This window comes from Equus quagga, chromosome 15 (genome assembly GCF_021613505.1).
Source record: "Equus quagga isolate Etosha38 chromosome 15, UCLA_HA_Equagga_1.0, whole genome shotgun sequence".
Taxonomy (NCBI): Eukaryota; Metazoa; Chordata; class Mammalia; order Perissodactyla; family Equidae; genus Equus; species Equus quagga.
The window spans coordinates 70,550,997-70,569,597 of NC_060281.1; the positions used below are offsets into that span (position 1 = coordinate 70,550,997).

Genomic DNA, 18,601 nt, shown 5'->3' on the forward strand with positions numbered 1-18,601 from the left:
GCGTGTACTGTGCTGTAGATTGCAGCCCCACCTACACAGCTATGCCGCAGTGTCTGCTGTGTCACAGGGGACCAAGCAGAGCAAACAGGGAGAGGGATCTGTGCACAGCCATCCCGCCCCCAGAAACACACTTAATGCTCAGCCCTTCCAATATGGGTCTGCAGCATTGTCTTACTTTTACGGTAATCCTGGTACACAAAATTGAGAACGTGAAGAAAAGGACAGTAAGGAGCTCGCCTGGTGGCACAGCAGCTAAGTTTGCAAGCTCCACTTTGGTGGCCTGGGTTTTGCCAGTTTGGATCCCGGGCACGGAGCTATGCACCGCTCCTCAAGCCATGCTGTGGCAGGCGTCCCACATATAAAACAGAGGAAGATGGGCACAGATGTTAGCTCAGGGCCAGTCTTCCTCAGCAAAAAGAGGAGGATTGGCAGCGAATGTTAGCTCAGGGTTAATCTTCAAAAAAAAAAGAAAAGAGAAGAAAAGCACAGTGAAAGCCCAGCTCCAGGTTTAAACTACTCCGTCTTTTCTATTCAATTCTGAATTTATTTCTTTGGATTAGACCATAGTCAACACCACAACAAAAAAATCATATAAATGTAGTGCACTTGCATTATTTATGTGGAATTGCATTTAGTTTATGTGAATTCAATTACATTCACAAAGAAAAAAATAAAAAAGGATGGGGCCAGCCCGGTGGCATAGTGGTTATGTTCATGCAGTCCCCTTCGGCAGCCCAGGGTTCACAGGTTCATATCCTGGATGCAGACCTACAGCTGCTTGTCAAGCCAGGCTGCAGCGGCATCTCACATACAAAATAGAGGAAGACTGGCACAGATGTTAGCTCAGTGACAATCTTCCTTAAGCAAAAAGAGGGAGATTGGCAATAGATATTAGCTCAGGGCCAATCTTCCTCACCAAAAGAAAAAAAGGAAGAAGAAGAAGAAGAAAGAAAAGAAAAAAGGAAACACAGCTACTCTAACAGTGGAAGTGATGCCCACAGTGCATCTGTGACTCTCAGATGGTCTCAATTCCACACGCCTCTCATATTAATAGCATTGTGACACACTGGGTATATTCCTAGTGTTCAGAGATACTTGTTTTGGATACAGCACAGCCCCTAAACAAAAGCCAACTATTTTATCTGGCACTCATGGGTCATTTTAAATATATTTGAGTTTTGCCTGAAGCTCTGACTTTAGAATAATCTATTGTTGTATAAGAGGCAACTTTACTGTAAATATAAATGTTTCCCTAAATCAGATGGTTTTCTACATGGCTGGGTTTACCTGAGAGATCAAAGTGGAGTAGGTCCACCTATTTCCACAAGTTGGTCACAGAGAACAAAGAGGTCTGGAACTCTGCTAAGAAACAGCACAATGGAAGGGGACTGGAAGTCTGGACCCTGCTAAATTTGGGTCAAGGCTCTGCCTTTCACTGACTGGGAGACCTCAGGCAAGGCACTCAGTCTCAGAGGCCTCATTGACAGGACTGTCAGGACCACAGAAATGTAAACCAGTATCACTGTTTTATTTGTAAACTTCTTATTAGCAATATGTACAAACAAACGAAACAGGTGTCTAAGCCTCCGTGAAGAACTTCATCTTCAACAAGAGGAAACAAAAGTTTTCAACTTAAAAGAAGAGCACACTTTTAAGACATCTTCCAACTTCAGATAATACATGTTAATTTTTAGCCATAGCACCTGACAGCATAATACCATGTGAAGCCTTTTAAAATTATTTTTAGGCTTAATTCACTTTTTTTTTTTTAAATTTTATTTTTCCTTCTTCTCCCCAAAGCCCCCGGTACATAGTTGTATATTTTAGTCGTGGGTCCTTCTAGTTGTGGCATGTGGGATGCCGCCGCAGCATGGCTTTGACAAGCGGTGCCACGTCCGTGCAACCCCGGGCCACCGAAGCAGAGAGCACGAACTTAACCACTAGGCCACGGGGCCGGCCCCTTAATTCATGTTTATAATTCAAAAATACAAAAATTATTTTCAGACAGTGGTATGAGTAGAAAAGATGTTTACAAAACCAGCTTAGGAAATGATTTTTAAAAATTATTTTACAAAATGGATTATAGTGTTATCTAACAAATTTCATATACTTTACCTAGTAATACCTAATAGGATGTATGAGTAAAAAGTTATGAATCAAAAAGAAAGGAGGCTATTAAAATATCCTGTAAATTTTTTTCCTTCGTCTGACCTCCCAGAGCGTTTTATTCATAGCATTTGTATATGTAGTACTAAATTCTCTGTGGGCCTATGAGCTTTTTGGCAACTGGCAGAGTGCCTGGCACACAAATGCTTATCCAAAGATTGTTTGAATTAAACTGTAAAGCTACAAATATATCCATATATATCTCTATAAAGATAGATACATATACAGACGTATCTGTAAAGCTATCCATGTATATATCTTTAGCAATATAAGAGACACTATTAAGGTGCAGCAATCCCAGAATTAATGGAATAGTGACCTCTAGTGGTAGAAAACCACATTTCCCCAATCTTTAATCACCCGAGATTAAAATTAAGAATTCCATTTTATTTGAAAAAAATATATAATACCGAATTTTGCCCTTTAACTTACAGAAATGTATTCTCGTCCTAGAAGGAAGGGCATTGTGGTTTCATATGAGAAGATTTGAAAAATGTTAATTTAATTTCTATTTGGAACTTTACCTCCAAATCTATGATTTTCATAACAAAAACTACCAAAATGAAAGCCAAATAAGAACTGCTTGGCCGGCAGGGACAGAGATAAGCTCTGTGTATCGGTGATTCTCAGCTGGGAGCGGTGAAACGGAGAGGCTCTCACTAGTGCAAACTCTGAGATACCGGGACACAGACGGGAGAACGCGGCTGGGGGGATGAATGCAATGTTCACGTTTATCAGAAAGGGACCTAAGTTAAACCTTATTAATAAATTTCCTTTTAAATCATGAAAAATTCATTCCCAACTCTATTATTTTAGGGTCATAATGATGCAACAAAACACATGAGTATTTTCCCAAATGTAATAATTACAGGTAATCTATTTGCGAAAATGGAAAAATGTTGAATTCCTAAATTTTATCTAGTATTTGCAAAAGTACAAATATCCTTCCTTCTCAATTCATAAGATTCTTTCTGAATGGATTTTTAAGCACAAGTACTATGTTTTTAGTGAGAGGTATAGTCACACACTCAGGTTAGAAGGGAGGGTAGTTCCTCACTTTATAGAAGAGGAAACAGTTAACTGGGAGGCACGATAATGCTTAAAATTCCCTGCCTGGTCCCTCCCCGCCACTTAAAGGATGTAAAAAACACAAACAGAAACTATTTTGAAAGAGGTTTATAATTCCTTAGCCTGTCATGGTAGTATCGTAGAAAGTTTAGGTTGCAAATATATAACTATTCAATCACTTAAACTAATTATCTATTTTTACCAGTAAAAATCAATTCATCATGCAGGCAACTATTCTCTTGCTTGAGGCGAATGATCTCTTCTCGTTGTTCATTATTTTCTGTTGTCTTTTCATTTAGATCCTCTTTACAAATAGAAGAAAAAAAGTCCTCAATAAAATACTAGTCCTCAAATAAATACTAATTTCTGGAGAATACACACTATGAATACCTCTCATGTTCTCAGCACTCCCTTCCAAATAATATGAAGTCCTGCTGAATCTGCAGCCAAAATACGTTCCACATCCTGCATCTCACCGCGTCCCTGGCAAGGACCCTGCTGAGGCTTCCCTCTCTCTCACCTGACTGGTCTCCCCGCTCACCTTTGTCTCTCCTGTTACAGCCCACTGTCCACAGAGCAATCAGGGCAATCTTTAAAGAATAAAAATCTGCTCAAGTCACCTCTCTGTTAAAAGCCCTCCTACTCCACCTAGGATGAAGTCCAAACTCATAACCTTAAGCCCTGCGTGGCCCGGCCCTGCCTGTCACTCTCCTCTCCTTTTGTTCTGTTCCTTGAGCAGGTCCCAAGCTCAAAAGCCGCCCTAGGGATTTTGCATTTGCTTTTCCCTCTGCACAGAAGATTCTTGGCCCAGATCTTCACACGGCTGGTTCCTCCCATCAGCCAAGCTTCAGCTCAATCGTCTTCAAAGATGCCTTCCCAGTCCACCCAAAGGAAATGACTCTATTTCCCTCACTTTCTAGTCCACTATCCATTACCTTGTTTTTCTTTTTTTTACAAAATGTTTTTAAAAAATATCGAATTTATAAAATAAGGCATAAATACTGATAAAACTGACTTCTGTTTACTTGAATATCTTACCTAGGTATACACAGCATTTGATAAATATTTATCGAATGTCTACACTGTATCCTGGGGGCTGTGCTATTAGCTGCAGATCCGAAAAAGAGACAAGAGAGTCTGCTCCTGCTGTCAAGGGGCTTACACTATGATTATGGTTTTAGCTGAAGCTACAAATGGAGACAAAACCTGTGATTTGCCACAAGTCAGGGCATCATAAGAACAAGATTTTAGAAGGCTGAGTCTTTTCAATTAAATTAGCCACGATAAACTATCACAATTTCAACAGCGACTCACTGCTTCATGAGGCACCCCACTAGACAGAGGGAAGAGTAACATCCACGACATAGAATGGCTTTGTCATTCTAAGGTTTCCTGTTCCACAGTGGGACGCGGTCTTCGTGTCTGATGTGATCACCGTTTATAAAATATGATACTATGGGTGCAGATTTAAGACTAAAATGATAGGTTCTCAGTCCAACTGTTCACTCTGCTCCATAGTGGGGAAAGGCCAGAGAAAAGTGGGCCTACCTCCATACCCTTTGTAGACAAATTTAAATTTTAAATATTCAAGTGCATAGCACTAACCTATCTGGTATGCCCAGCCTTCATTCCATTATTAAACTTCAAATAATATTACTTAGAAAGAACAAATCATGGAGTTACTGTGAGAATGAAAACAGACAAGGAGAACCGAAAGGTAATTTTCAAAAATAAAACATGGCCCAAAAAGCCCTCTGGCAGACTGTGCTGTTGGTGGCAATTCCTCATTCCACCCTGCATTCCTCCCACAATTTTTTTCAATTCTTCCCACAAAGGGGCAGAGGATATTTCTCTACCGCTTGACTTTGGGTTCAACCATGTGACTTGCTTTGGCCAAGAGGCTGAACAAGGGGGAAGCGATGGTGTCAGGTCCTCATGTGCTTCTGCTGCTTCTTTTAAGCTTCTGCCTTCACCATGGGAAGAAATGCACAGGCTAGCCCACTGGGGAGGAGATGACTAGACACATACAGCAGAGATGCCCCAGACGAGCAGCTCAGCTGGGCCCAATCGAGATCAGCCAATTCCTGTTTCGCCTCCAGATCCATGAGTGTATTAATGCTTACGACTGCATGCCACTGAGATATTGTCGTTGGCTGTTACAAAGCATATATTAGCAATAGATAACTGGCACAGCCAAGGCAGGAATACTTTTAAAATATAATGCATTATGCAGTTTCCCCCAACTCTTTTGTTGATCTTGTAACACAAAAATTGCAGCATAATTCTAAACAAATGAAATGAATATTTCGTGGTAGGCCCCAAAGCAAGCAACAGACCTACTCTCAATCATAAGACTAAGTGAACCAAAACGAAGAAATATATTCCCAAAATAAAATGCTTAAATTGATGTCTCCTCCTTACCTTTTAATTTATTGATTTCGATCTTAAGTGCCTTCAATTTCTGCTTATAGTCTTGCTTTTCTTTCACGATACAACTCTCCACCATCTTAGCATCACGTAAGGCATGTTCTAACAATTTAAATTTTCCTGAGCAGTCTGAAATGTGATTGACTGCCTCAATAATATCTTTGTCCTAAAAACGAAATTTGAAAACCATTCTATAAGATTTTTAAATTCTAACTAATCAATACAAAAAGATCACACTTACTAAGATCTATCTCACTGTGTGCCAGGTTTCGTTCTAAGCACTTCGCAAGTGTTAACTCCCTTAATGTTCAAAGTAACTCTCGGAGATAGGGACTATTGTTATCTCCACAAGACAGACAAGTCAACAGCAAACTGCCCACAGGGGCCAGCCCCGTGGCCAAGTGGTTAAGTTCCCACGCTCTGCTGCGGTGGCCCAGGGTTTTGCCAGTTTGAATCCTGGGCGCGGACATGGCAGCACTAGTCGGCCCATGCTGGGGTAGCGTCCCACATGCCACAACCAGAATGACCCACAACTAAAAATATACAACTATGTACCAGGGGGCTTTGGGGAGAAAAAGGAAAAATAAAGTCTTTAATAAACAAATAAATTGCCCACAGTTACACAACTAGTTAGTGATGGAGCCCCAATTTGAACCTAGTCAGCTGGTTCCAGAAACATGCACAAACCATCATAGCTTATTGTCTGTCTCAGAAAATTTAGAACCAGACAATTCAATTACCTAAAAAACTGAAATAGCAATAGGAGGGTGTCGGCCCTGGAAAGGGACTTATTCTCTGCATTACAGATAAATCCCATGGGCCCCGCGCTCCCTCCCTTTCTTTTCAGCTTGTTAAAATGACAGACTCCAAGACCTCACCCCAAACCTACTCAAATCAGAAACTCTTATTGTTGAGGTGGTTGTTTTAATTACAAAAAAGCTATCCATTTGCTGAAGAGCAATTCAAGCAATATCTGAAAGTATAAAAATAATAAGTAAAAGTTCTCTCCCTTCACTACTCACCTGACATAACTGTTTAAATTAGCAGGTTTTACCCCCGCTTAAGCAGATGCATAGAAGCGTTTCTGCTACAGCATCAAATACACCTTCCTGAAAAACCTCCCAGTCTGTACCCTCACACTAGGAGGACTTATGGGAAAAACAGGGTTGGGCAGACCATTCCAAAAACCAACGGAAATTTGTGATCAGTTCAGTAACGAAAAACAACAGTCCTAACGAACACAGTTTATAAATATGAACCGTTTGGCAAATGCCAGTGTAGACCTAACAGTCAATCCTTTTCGGGCTTAAACCTGAGACCCCTTCTTCCTCTTTTGTAAGTATGTCCTGGAGGGCATTTGTTTCTCATAGAGACCATTTTCATCAAAATAAAAATTCTAATTCTGGAAATACAGCCTTCTTAACCAATCCACTTTTTTCATGCAGGGGAAATGCCTCTGCAGCACCTGCGTTAGTAATCACAGCTTTGCCAGGGAGTTGCTGCGATGGAAACCATAGTGGTTGCTGAAGTCTCTAAACCGGTCAGTTCTTGACTAAAGACAATTCTGTAGATATTAACATTTTCTCTTGAATTTTAAGAAAGCTTGCCCGTGATCACTTCCAAACATTAATGTGCTGGGAAAAGCCACAGATGAATTAGCATGGGTTGTCCCATTATACCAACATTATTCCCCTACTCACCAGGTATCAAAAACACGTGTTACAGAAGAGACTGTTCATCAATCACTGTTTATGGCACCTTAGTGACCATATCAATGCTTGATTGCTAACAGTTTTTCTCTCCATTTTAAAAAAACATTAACAAGCAATCTGACTGTCAGCGACTTCACGAGACTTAATAATGGATGGCTTGGAAGAAAACACGTGAATCCAGCCATGCTCTACCATGGAGGGGGCCTTGGAGACAGAGACCAAAAGTGGAGTCCTGCCTCCTCTCTCAATGCCTTGGGGACATCATTTTTAACTTGTTTCCCTCATTTCTAAAACTAGAATTTAAAAAGAGAGACCAACGTTGGTAGCTGAGTTGCTATGGGCTTATGTAAGATAATGTATATGACCATAATTTATAAACTACAAAGTGCCCTGGCAATGGAGGATTTATTGTGAATTACCTTTAGCTTTATCATGGTAGTGAGAGCCTGCTCTCGAGCTTGTAATTGTCCTACCTGAGCAGAAAGTTCCATTAATGTGTTGCTGAGGTTTTCATTTCTAGCCTACAAGAGAACAACACATAAAATACTGAGTCATTTAAAAGCTTTCATTACTATCACCAGCCACAATCTGTGCTTATTTTTCTGTTTATTTAACTTTTTTTAGTAACAAAGTGGGCTAAATAAGCAGTCGTCAACAAGGAATACAAATGTTGATTTCGCCATGACCTCTAACATCCTCTCAATACTTGTGTTTGCCCAACTGAGTTATACTGGTTATGTTTATAAACAATCTATAATTCTAGCTTGGCAAGAAAGAAGAAAATGAATGAAAGAATGAAAATTGGATTAGTAAGAGACTTCCTTTGGCAGTATAAAGAAGCATTAGTGAACTTCTGTGCATTTTTTTTAACTCTATGTTAAAAGAACTTCAGCTTCAAGTGGGGTATTCCCAGTTATCAGGGTTTTTTTAAACCATAGAACTATATCTGATATAATTATTTTGTACATGATGTATTTATTGGTTGGAAAAAAAGAACAATCAGGGTTTTTTAACGATATCTTCACAGAGGAAACTTAAATGCATATTCCTAAGTGCAAGAAGCCAGTCTGCAAAGGGCACACACTGCATGATTCCAACTACAGTCATGCCCCACAGAATACTTCAGGCAACAACGGTTGTCCCATAAGATTCATACCACAGAGCCTAGGTGTGCAGCAGACTACATCATCTAGGTTTGTGTAAGGACACTTCACAATGTTTGCACAATGATGAAATCACCTAATGATGCTTTTCTCAGAATGTATCCCTGTCAGTAAGTGACTCGTGACTGTACGTGACACTTTGGAAAAGGCAAAACTATGGACACAGTAAAAGAGATCAGTGGTTGCCAGGGGTTGTGGGAGGGAGGGATGGAGCACAGAGGATTTTTAGGGCAGGGAAACTATCCTGTATGATACTACAATGGTGCATACATGTCATTATAGATTTGTCAAAACCCATAGAATATACAACACCAAGAACGAACCTTAATGTAAACTATGGACTTTGGGTGATAATGATGTGTCTGTGCAGATCCACTGATTATAACAAATGTACCACTGTGGCGCAGAATGTCCACAGTGGGGGGGCTGTGTGTGCGGGAGGGCCGAAGATGTATGAGAAATCTCTCTACGGTTTCACTCAATTTTGCTGTGAACCTAATACTGCTCTAAAAAATAAAGTTTATTAACTAAAAAAATAAAAAACCCCAAAAACTTCCTGCCATGCACTGAATTGCACCCCCGCCAAACGCATATGTTGAAGCTCTACCCTCCAGTGTGGTGGTATTTGGAGGGGGGGGCCTTTGAGCGTAACTAAGCGGAGGTGAGCTTGCTCACTCTCCAGCACTTGAGGACACAGCAGGAAGGCGGCTGTCCACAAGTCAGGAAAAGAGCCCTCACCAGAAAGCAACCATGATGGCGCCTTGATCTTGGACCACCAGCCTCCAGAACTGTGAGGAAAGAACTCTCTGGTGTGTAAGCCACCCAGTCTAGGCCATTCAGTTACGGCAGCCCAAGCTGACTAATGCACTTCTGTTTTTAACTCAACACATCAGTAGATTACAGGATAGCTTTCACTTATTTTAGAGCTAGAAACTGTCTAGAATAGTAATCTGAAAAAATAAAAAAGGCATAAAATAAAATCTATACTATTATTATGAATTACTAAGACTCATTACCAAGATCTATACTGAATATCATTATGAAACAAGAATATGGAGGATATAACAACAACAAAAATAATGGCTTTCTCTCTGTGCCTCTCACAAAGCAAGAGCTCAAAAAGTATTTGACGACTGACCAGTTAGAACTGAAAACAGATTTTATTCCCAGTACACCACTAACATGGTGTTGATTTTTGTTTATCATAGCAGATAAGACACAATTATTTAGAAAGCATAATTTGAAGCTACCAAAACTTGATGATACGGATCTCAGACTTTGAAAAAGGCTTTCTAAAATAACCCATTGTTGATAAAACGATAGCCTTCTAAAACAAATGGCTAACATTTAAAAAAGGGTTGTAATAAAGCTTCATCTCTAGCGCTGTGTAGCTAAGCAAAGCAGTACGATGAACACAAAACTATGATAGACGGATGCACGTACTTTCATACACACACAAATGCATTTTAATAGAAACATTTAAATCTAATTTCTCAATAAATGAAACAGACGGAACGTGGGGCTACCAACCTCAAGGTCTTCAGATAGGAGAGAGGAATGGGTCGCCTTTTGAACCATTTCCTGAAGCTGTAGCTGAGTCTTCTGAAGAACCGTCTGGCATTCCATTTGATTAGATTCAAGGGTTTTTACCTTCTTTGTGAGTGACTTGATTATTTCAGTTCTTTTATGTAGTTCACCTGAGGGAAACGTCATCAATAACTTATTCCTGGTCAGATCTGAAACTTAAAATGCATTATTTTCAAACACACATTTAAAAAGTAAGTGTGCTAAAGAATTTTTTAAAGGATAATTCTTTTTTTCTTTTTCTTGGTGAGGAAGATTGGCCCTGAGCTAACATCTGTTGCCAATATTCCTCTTTTTGCTTGAGGAAGATTGTCGATGAGCTAACATTTGTGCTAATCTTCTTCTATTTTTTTGTATGTAGGATACCACCACAGGATGGTTTGATGAATGGTGTGTAGGTCTGTGTCCAGGATCCAAACCTGTGAACCCCGAGCCGCCAAAGCAGAGTGCAAGAACTTAACCACTATACCACCGAGCCAGCCCCAGAATTAATTCTTCTTTTAAAAGTTTTATTATGAAATGCATGATACTGTACCCTAGTGAAGAAACAGAATACTGTCAGCAACCCAGAAGCCTCCCGTATGTCACTTCCTGAACACATTCTCTCCAATTTCCATTTTCCCAGCCACCACACTGATCTTTTTTTTTTTCTTTTTTTTTAAAGATTTTATTATTTCCTTTTTCTCCCCAAAGCCCCCCGGTACATAGTTGTATATTCTTCGTTGTGGGTTCTTCTAGTTGTGGCATGTGGGACGCTGCCTCAGCGTGGTCCGACGAGCAGTGCCATGTCCGCGCCCAGGACTCGAACCAACGAAACACTGGGCTGCCTGCAGCAGAGCGCGCGAACTCAACCACTCGGCCACGGGGCCAGCCCCCCACCACACTGATCTTAATCATTTCCTTGCTTTTTATTATAGTTTTACCACCTATGACCACATCCCTAAAAATATAGTTTAATTTGAACCATACATAAATGGAATTATACTCTATGAATTCTTGTTTGCTTTTTTTCACTGAAGATTATGATCCTGAGATTTATCTATGTTGTTGTGTGTAACTCCTGTTTGTGCACTGTCATTGCTACATAATATTGCATTATGTGATTATGCCGAAATTTATTTCTCCATCCTACTATTGATGGTTGGGTGGGTTGTTTCCACTTGGCAGCTGTTATGAACAATGTCGCTCTGAATATTCTTGTTCATGTGTCTTGGTGCAATTTCGCCTGAGTTTCTCTAGAGCCTTGATACTCAAAATGTGGTCCTTGGACCAGGAGCACTGACATCACCTGAGAACTTGTTAGAAACGCAGACTCTTAGACCCCTGACCTATTGTATTAGAATCTACATATTAACAAGATCTTTCGGTAATTCATGTGTATATTAAAGTATGAGTACATTCCTAGAAGTGGAAATTCTGGGCCACAAGCTATGTCTCTCTTCACCTTCACTATATACTGTTGAATGATTTTCCAAAGTAGTTGTACCAACTGACACTCCTACCAGCAGTGAATGAGGCTTCCCTTGGCTCCACACCTTTACTATTACCTGATATTTTTTGCCAGTCTGGTAAGTATAAAATGGTATCTCATTATGGTTTTAATTTGCATTTCCCTAATTACTAATGAGAATGAGAACCCTTTTACATATTTACTGGCCATTCAGTTTTCCACGAAAGGCTTATTCAAGTTTCTTACTCATTTTAAAACCAGATACTGATGGCTACATATAATCTGTTATCTTTCTTATTTAACATGTTCATATAAAGATATTATGTCCCATGTACAATTATATTAAACACTATGTTCATGTGTATATATATGGGACCGGGTATGGTCAGAGTAAAATCAGATGGTCATCAAAGAAACGACAAAGACGCATATTTAGATTGTCATGTTTACAGGATCCTTTGTGTAATATAAGTAAAAAGAAGGAGCTGTATGGTTATCTTCCTATTAAACAGATCTAGTGTTTTCCCCTCTAATACACTCTAGTATTTTTTTTTCCTTAAAGATTGGCACCTGAGCTAACAACTGTTGCCAATCTTCTTCTTTTTTTTATTGCTTTTTTCTCCCCAATCCCCCCAGTACATAGTTGTATATTTTAGTTGTGGGTCCTTCTAGTTGTGGCATGTGGGACGCCGCCTCAGCATGGCCTGATGAGCGGTACCATGTCCGCACCCAGGATCTGAACCAGGGAAACCCTGGGCCACTGCAGCAAAGTGTGCAAACTTAATCACTCGGCCGCGGGGCCGGCCCCTAATACATTCTAGTATTAATGTAGTGTCAGTAGAACACTCAGACTTTAGGGCAGCACTAAAGGGATGATAAAATTAAAATACCATAGGAAAGAAAATTTCTGCCAGCCATTTTTGACATTGCTGTAATTTTAAAAGATGATTGTTTTAGGTACTTAAGATCACGTTCAATACCGAAAGTTTAAAATCTTGGAGTCAGTTCAAGAGAAATGGCTAGCCTTGGCATCTTTATCCATATTCTACCTCAAAACCACGTTCCCTGAGATTCGCTCTTGCTGTGCCATGTGGGCTGGAGCTCTACCCGACACCCTTCTACAATGAAGTACGACTGTTTGCCAGACTGTGATTCACATTTGTGTTTATCTGTTTGATCGTGAGGGTTCAGAAAGTCCTCCTCTCCTCAACTAAGCTAAGTTCCGGGACAGCAAGGACTGTGTTGACACATTCCTTCTCTGTCTTTCCTGTGAGCCCTTCCAACGTGTTAGCATAGAGAAGTGCACAATGGATGTCGCTGAACGTATTTCTGACCTTCTAATTTGCTGCAACGTTCTTCCAAAGTCAACACTTTCTGCCGATCCTCTTCCCATGAAAGAAGCTGTCTCTGATGGACTGCAACCATGTCATTGAGCTCTTTATCTCGGTCTTTTAATTCTCCAATGAGCAGCTGCAGCTCTTTCCGTTGTTTTTCGATAGTGGAACTCTCAACTTCTGACACGATGTTCTAAACATACAAAGTCATTTTATATCAAAATAAGACTAATGAATAACATAAATTGGCCAAAGCATATTTTCCAAATAATTAGATCTTCTTTTGCTGCCAATTCAAGGTAGTTAAATTAACTAAGTGTTACTCACCGTTTATAACATGGCATCAAAATTATGCATATTTAAAGCAAGTTGGGGGCTGCCCTGTGGTGTAGTGGTGAAGTTTGGCGCACTCTGCTTCAGCGGCCCAGGTTCACATGTTCAGATTCCGGGCGCAGACCTACACCAGTCATCAGCCACGCTGTGGCAGCATCCCACATATAAAGTGGAGGAAGAGTGGCACGGGTGTTAGCTCAGGGCTAATCTTCCTCAAGCAAAAAAAGAGGAGGATGGGCAACAGATGTTAGCTCAGGGCTAATATTCCTCAGGAAAAAATATAAATAAATAAACAAATAAAACAAGTTCACACCTACTGTGCACCCTGTCTCCATCATTTCCAGTCATATCACACATACACTCTTAGAAAGTGGGACTGGTTGTAAAACCTCCATTAGCTCATCACAAATAAACCCATTTCTGCTTTTTTTTTCTTTGCTGTGAACCCTCACCTTGCCCCAGCCATTCTGGTGTAACTGAGTAAAGGGAAACATGAAATAATTACTGTTTCAATGTAAATAATTCTCATAACATCTAACACATGCCCATACACTCAGGCCACCAAGAACAGTTTAATATTGTGACTGGTCCAAACTCAACACACCTATTTAAAAACAAATTTTGTAAAGGAAACATTTCAAACATACACAGAAGAGAACTGTGAGCTCCCATATGCTCAGGACCTAGGTCCGACCATAATCAAGATTTTGCCACATGCGTTGCAATTTTCCTTTTTCTTTTTGTTGATTAAAAACACATTTTACCTTCACATATTTCAGTATGCATCTCTAAAAATGATCATTTTTATGCAACCATGATGCCATTTTCATACCTAACAAAATTATCTACAATAATTCCTTTTAAGCATTCATCATTTGAAAGTCTAGTGCATTGAAGTTGGTCTGACCTACGTGTGAACCCAAAATCAGCCACTTAGTGGCTCTCTAACCTGGGGCAAGTTACTTCGCGTCCCCAAGCCTTAGTTTCCTCACTGTAAAACGGTAATAACCGCACTTTCACTTCTTAGAGTTGTGTGCATTAAGCAAGATAAGCTCTGAAAGCACTCCACAAACATTACCTATTAAGAGTGTAAGTCACACTTCAAAATATGGTTCTGTCCCCACCTACAAAATAAAGACTAAAAAGTGTTACTTTACGAATTCTACCTTAAAGACAAGTAGTTCACCAGAGGCCCGTGTCCATCATTCCTGCTTTCTGAAAAATAGATAATGGTGAATAAATTACAGTTACTTACTAGTAACTTAAACACAGAAAATGGAATTTGGAGTCAAGGGATTCCAAGTCACTAGACATGAATTCCGGTCTTTGGTAAGCCATTCATTCACTCATTCATTCATTCACTCAACAAATATTCACTGAACACCAAATGGCTGGGGATACAGCAACGAGTACGCCGGCAAGGAGCATATACATTAGCATAGGAAAACAAGCAATATGTCAAGTATACAAAACATTTTCATTGTATACTGAGAAATACAAACATCGGGCAAGTTCACTTTCTGTTTCTTTTTTCTTTTTAGAGGTGTCTGAAGATTGTTTTATTTTTTCCTAAAGTTTGCCATTTTCTTCTTTTTTTTGGAGAGGAAGATTGGCCCTGAGCTAACATCTGTTGCCAATCTTCCTCTGTTTTTCTTTTCCCCCCAAAGCCCCAGTTGTATATTCCAACTGTAGGTCCGTCTAGTTCCTCTATGTGGGACGCCGCCACAGCATGGCTTGATGAGCGGTGCTAAGGTCCGATCCCGGGATCAGAACCGGTGATGCCCAGGCCGCCGAAGCGGAGCGCGGGAACTCGACAACTCGGCCACGGGGCCGGCCCCAAGTTCCCTTTCAAGAGTTTTTGGTAAAACGGGGCTGTGAGCGCTCCTCCGTTCGCTGGCTACTGTGAAGTAAATTAAGGAGCGGAGGCGAGGCGGCGGATACCAAAGCCGCCCTACAGATGCCCCCCGTTGGGGTTAAAAGTGAGACCCGGGGCTCGCCGCCAGTCTGCGCCGGGGCGGAAACCCAGTCTTCCCTAAGGTAAGGAGACGGATGTGACGCTCCGTTTTTCCTCTGCGTGCTGTGCATCGTTTTAAATTCGGGGCAGAAACTGCTCCTTAAAACCCAGCCACGCTGGGCCCCAGTGCACGCTGTCCCCGAGGTCCGCGGGCCCCCCGCCCCGGGACGCGGCGGCGCTCACCTGGCGCCCGGCGAGGAAGGTCGCCGACAGGTTCATAGGTGCTTCCTCCGCCCCCGGAGAAAGCCGCTGTGCGCAGCGTCACCTGAGAAACGCCATCGGCGCGCCTGCCCCGAGCGGCGGGGGCGAGCCCCGAGCCCCGGAGCCCCGCGCCGTCGGCCCCGAGCTCGCCCACCCAAACCGCTCCCCGGCGGAGCGCGCCCGGCCCGCTCCTACGGCGTCGCCGAGGGGCCGCCCCAGCTCTCGCGACAGCCCGGCGGCCGCGCGACCCGGCGCGGAAGGAGGCCGGCTCCCTCCCCGGCCCGAGGGGACGCGGCCGGCGCCGCCTTCCCGGCGATTCTTCCTCCGAATCGGGGCCTGGGAGCTCTCGCAGGAGTGATCTGAGACTGTAAAACCCATTCCGCACGGACCTCAAAGAATCGGTCTTTACCGTTACCCGGTGAATGGGGAAGCAGATTAAATTGTTTCTGTCCCCATCACCCTGGTTTGTGGCATTTGAGTTGCTCACTTCTTTTCGTCTTCCCGAACTGTGAGCTCGGTCTCGTTAGCCGCTGTCTACCTGGCACTGGGGACGGTGTTGGGCATTCAAACGAGTAAACGGATGGAGGCAGACGCCAGCCCTGGCAGCTAATAGCTGCTGGCCATCCTAGCAGGTAGCCCTAAACTAAGAATCACAGACGAAGAGAAAAAAATTCTTTTTGGACTCTCGACTTAGCTCTTGAATAGCAATGAGAACCTTGGCACTTTATCGTGACAAGATTTACCACATTCTGGATTGAATCTAAGCTTTTTCACCTGTTGCTTCAGTCACCCCTTCTCCAATTTACACTTCACATTATACAGGAACTGGACTAAGGAAAACTACTACTTATCACCTTTAACTCCTGCCGGCCCAAGCCCAACTGCTTAACTCCTAAGATGGTATTACTGGGAAGACAAATGACCAGCCTTTCAACTTTACTTTTTGGTTGACTATGAATTAGCAAAACATGCCTTTGTGTTCTTAAAAGACAATCTCAAAATGGAAAAACACAATTAAAATTTCTTGCTTTGAAGCTTTACTTATTTGGGTGACACCTGCCTCCTTAGGATAGGCTTATGGTTAGGAGAACCAAGACGACAATGTTTTAGAATTTAAAATCAAGAAAGCAAATTCTGACTAGTTAAAAACAGCTTATCAGTAGATGCTATGCAGTAGTCTTGGTGGAACGAGAAAGATGAAAATGAGTGTGGTTGAATGTCAATTTCCCAATTAAGGAGCATTTTAATCCAGACGCTTCTCAAATCTCACATTGCAAGATTTGGTATTTTTCTGGGAAGCCCTAAAATGCCGTTGTTCACCAAGCAACCACATACTTAACACTCACTGTAAAAGTAGGAATAAAAAAAGTAGTAATAAATGAGGCTCATTTTGAGATTATAATTTTTTTTTTTTGAGGAAGATTAGCCCTGAGCTAACATCTGCTGCCAATCCTCCTCTTTTTGCTGAGGAAGACTGCCTCTGAGCTAACATCTGTGCCCATCTTCCTCTACTTTATATGTGGGACGCCTACCACAGGATGGCTTGCCAAGCAGCGCCATGTCTGCACCCGGGATCCAAACTGGTGAACCCCGGGCCGCCAAAGCAGAATGTGCAAACTTAACTGCTGCACCACTGGGCCGGCCTGATTGTTAAACATTAATTGAATGTGGTGAGAGGATTATGACCAGTTGCAAATCAGAAACCTCAATATTTTTAAGTTCACTCCCGCAGGTTTTCTTTAAAACAAAAAACTTCAAAGATATAACTTCTTTAAATGACAAAAGATGATGTTTTATGAAAGCTACAAGAACTATACTCCTTCTGATTTTACACTCTATTTCAAAATGATGAACTAAACAGACTCATTCTGGTCTACCTTACTTCCTAAGTAAAGAAATTTAGTAAATAACAAAGTTGTTGATAGTGCCGTCAGGTCGACTCCTAGCAGCCCTGTTAGAGCTGAACTCTATCCTCTCACTTTGCTGTGCTATGTCAGACAATGCTTTGCTGCTATCCATAGATTTTTCATGGCCAATTTTTTAGAATTGGAAGTGGGTGGCCAGGTCCTTCTTCCTACTCTGTCTTAGTCTGGAAGCTCCACTGAAATTTGCCTACCATGAGTGACCCTGCTGGTATTTGACATACCCATGGCATAGCTTTCAGCATCACAGCAACATGCAGGCGCCACAGTATGACAACTGACAGCGCAGTGGTGTGGCTCCCTGACCAGAACGGAACCTGGGCTGCAGCGTTGAGAGCACTGAATCTTAACCACTAGACCACAAGGGCTGGCTGAATAACAAAGACATGATCTGCAAGGTAGAATTCCTCTTTAAAATAATAATTTACCAACTTTCTAACTAAGAGTGAGAAAGATACCACGGATTATATCTTAAGCTACAGGCATCCATGTAATAACTAAGTAACTACTGAAGCATCTATGTAATAACTGAGAAAGAATTTAAAATCAATTATCAGCATCTATTTTTTTTTAAATAAATAAAATACGACATATCAAAACTGTATTTGCATTTGAAGTTGCCAGCTTGATTATGGCAAATCTCTTATACATATTATGAGATAAGGCTATTTAAAGGTTAGTATTCTTTTTGCTAAAAATACTAGACTGTGAAAACATTTACATAATACATACATAAAGGGAATGTATGAATTAAAGTCAACCTTTGAACTTTCAATACATTTTTCATCAGAGATTAAACTATGCTGCATTTTAAGTTTCAGGTCAAAGAAAAAGATTCACACATGTTATACACAAGGACAATTTTAATCCTGCATTTTCCTGCAGTAACATCCACTGCTGCCTATATATGGATTGAAACTGCATTTGCAAAGAACTGTGAACATTAAGAATCTTTACACGAAGTCACGTGTGCTGACACAGGCACAGAGACATCTTCCAGCACCAACAGGATACATACATAACACATACCAAATGGTCTTAATGGATAAATTTGCTTCATCAGATAATCGTATTTAGTAAACTTCAGTTAATGTAGAATTTCATTTTCTTAATTCACATCTTTATTACACATTCTTTCTAAGACTTTAATTACTTTTAAAAAACCACTCTTTCATTCAAGATTGTAATTTGCAGGGCAATAAACAATGGGTTCTAAATTTCTCAAAG

At 41.2% G+C, this 18,601-nt stretch overlaps 1 protein-coding gene across 6 annotated transcripts in view; it reads right to left on the reverse strand.

Moving 5' to 3' along the window:
• The window catches only part of CCDC62 (coiled-coil domain containing 62), a 36,475-nt gene extending 20,849 nt beyond the window's left edge, over positions 1-15,626 (reverse strand). For 4 of the 6 annotated variants that reach the window (XM_046640872.1, XM_046640878.1, XM_046640873.1 and 1 more), the window contains exons 1-5: positions 15,435-15,626; positions 12,905-13,097; positions 10,067-10,233; positions 7,793-7,894; positions 5,656-5,827 (exon numbers count right to left, since the gene is read on the reverse strand). In XM_046640872.1, coding sequence (XP_046496828.1) covers positions 5,656-5,827; positions 7,793-7,894; positions 10,067-10,233; positions 12,905-13,097; positions 15,435-15,470 — 670 coding nt within the window. In that variant the 5' untranslated portion in view covers positions 15,471-15,626. Of the gene's footprint in view, positions 1-5,655; positions 5,828-7,792; positions 7,895-10,066; positions 10,234-12,904; positions 13,098-13,231; positions 13,373-15,434 lie in introns of those variants that run through there. The other 2 variants (XM_046640877.1, XM_046640876.1) reach the window with 2 other exon arrangements.
• Positions 15,627-18,601: the final 2,975 nt, after the last annotated feature.